We start from the raw sequence: 2,408 nt of genomic DNA on the forward strand, positions 1-2,408 counted from the left end.
TGAATGAGGAGAACAAGACGTACCCTATGGGGAAATCTACATCGGCTCCATGATCAGTCATGTGATAAAGGCCAAACTTTGCCAGCTTGACATTCCCCTATGAAGAAAAGTATATTACAGTGACAGTGTTACATTAAGCAATCATTCCATTGTCTTTTAATTGGACAGACTTTCAGTCACTTAAAGATAGACATACAAAAATCAGCACAATTTTACCTTGCAGTCCATGAGCACATTGTGTGCGCTGAGGGCTCTGTGCACCATACCGTGTTTGTTCATGAACTCCAGACCTTCAAGGACCTCATAGGCTATCTGCAGCACCTTCTCTGGGCTAACACAAACAAATACCCGACAGGGTGTCAAACCAATTGGTGACTGGGTCAGAGAAAAGTCAAAACAAACAATTTATCTAAATGTTCAACACTTAAAATTTAGAAATTTAAATACACTGTTTATAATTTGAAAACCTAACCTCAGCCAGTAGATAGCAAGGTCCATGCATAGTATTTCCATCATGCCCGTCAGATACAATTTTAATAATTAACTGATAACGGTTCACCAGTGAAAGTGAAGGTAGGAAACTAAGTGGGTTCATCACATAGACTGTAATAAAAATCTCACCTGGCTGTTTTCCCCTGTTTTTGGAAGTCACTTAAACTGCTTTCAAAGTGTTCAGCAACAACAATCAGCCGTTCTGTAGAGCAAGATGAAAACACACTTTTAAGATTAAAAGATACATGTCATGTATTTATGTTTTTTGATACCTCTATGATATACAGTAATGCAGTACAAAACATAACATGAACTTTCCCAAGGGATCAAGAACCTTTTGAGGAACTCAGGAACTAAACTTGCATTCTACTTTGTTCTACTTTGTTTGCCCAAATAAAATCCCGGGAATGTTTTGGAAAAGCTCAGTGAGAGTACACATAAAGGGCAAAATATATAATAAAATGAAATGCAATAAAGTAAGAAGAGTCGTACCGTGTTTCCCTCTGGACATGTCCACATACTGGCAGAGTCTGGGGTGAGTGATGGTTTTGAGGACCTGGAAACGTCCCAGGATTTTGATGGAGTTGGGAGTGAGAGGGAGGCCATTGCTCCCACAGACATCATGAGGGAGAGCTGAGGCAAAGAAGGTGAAGGCCCCCAGCTGGGCGTCTTTCAGGGGCCTCATCTTGCCACTGGCTTGAAGCACTGATGATGGGAGATATATTCAACTTTTATTTCAGACTCATGACTCCATATAGCAGCAAACACAAATACAACAACAATATATAAAATACAATACAATTCAATATGAGGACATCAAGACACAGGTATAATCATTGTAGTTAAAAAAGTCACTCGTTGTTAAAAACATACAGACATTTGTTCCAATGTTTCCAGAAACAAGAAGAATACCTTGTATCACCTTGTGTTGGATCAGTTAAGGCTTTTATAATTACATTTTCTGAGTCATTTAACCGACATTTAAATATGTAGATACAATTCCTCAACACAGCATGGAAGGTGAGAACATTACGACTCACAAACATATGACTTGCACTTGTCCATCTTGGAAGCTTGTGCTTCTGAAAGCATCATTAAATGCCACCTGAATCTTCTTAATTTTTGATTTACTATAACTGCACCACAGGTGGGCTGTATACAGTGGAGTACAGTAGGCTCTAAAGAGAGCTGTTTTAACATCTTCTGTACACATGAAATTTACGTGCCAGCATATTGGCTTGTGCATACAGTTTGCAACACTGCCGCTGCACATCGTCATCATCACTTAGCTCATTCCTGATGATGTGACCCAAATATTTCATTTTGTGCACCACATTTAGCTCTTGGCCTCCCATAAAAAACAAAGGAAAATGTAGCTTCTGATCCTCCTTGGTTTTAGCTATCATGATAAAACTCTTTTTAGAGTTGAATTTGATGTCATACTGCACGCCATGCTCAGCACTCTGAGCAATTGCTGTAAACCAGCGCTATAAGGAGACAGGACCACTAAGTCATCAACGTACATCAGATGGTTAATAAGACTTTCCCCCAACATACATCCTGTCTTACACTCTTTTAACTTTTTAGAAAGATCATCCATATATAGATTAAAAAGAGCAGGTGATAGTATTCCACCTTGTCGGACGCCATTGGTCACTAGGATGGTTTGATAGCATGATTTGATGTGAATACTAAAAGTGCAAAATCCTAATCAAATATGGAGGGACCCTTCGCTCTTGTAGTTTGACAAACAATTCATAATGATTAATTCTGTCAAAAGCTTTAGATGCATTCAGGAAACATAACTATTGTAGTGTTATGTCTCCTGTACTTACTAACAACTTCCTTCAGTGCATATTAAGTCTGTGCTATGTTTACTTTTAAAACCACATTGATTATCAGTGGTTATTATGTAT

General features: G+C 38.5%; 1 protein-coding gene across 1 annotated transcript; it reads right to left on the bottom strand.

The window, feature by feature from the left end:
• Positions 1–4: 4 nt before the first annotated feature.
• Positions 5–2,402, bottom strand: LOC116380432 (TBC domain-containing protein kinase-like protein; the record flags this gene model as incomplete). The annotated part of the gene is made up of 4 exons (XM_031842353.1): positions 985–2,402; positions 622–694; positions 217–331; positions 5–97 (listed from the first exon to the last, which is right to left on the bottom strand). Coding segments are annotated over exons 1-4 (474 nt in total), but the record flags the coding sequence as incomplete, so codon positions are not given.
• Positions 2,403–2,408: the final 6 nt, after the last annotated feature.

This window comes from Anarrhichthys ocellatus, unplaced genomic scaffold (genome assembly GCF_004355925.1).
Source record: "Anarrhichthys ocellatus isolate YVR2014 unplaced genomic scaffold, GSC_Weel_1.0 scaffold7205, whole genome shotgun sequence".
In the NCBI taxonomy this organism is placed as follows: domain Eukaryota; kingdom Metazoa; phylum Chordata; class Actinopteri; order Perciformes; family Anarhichadidae; genus Anarrhichthys; species Anarrhichthys ocellatus.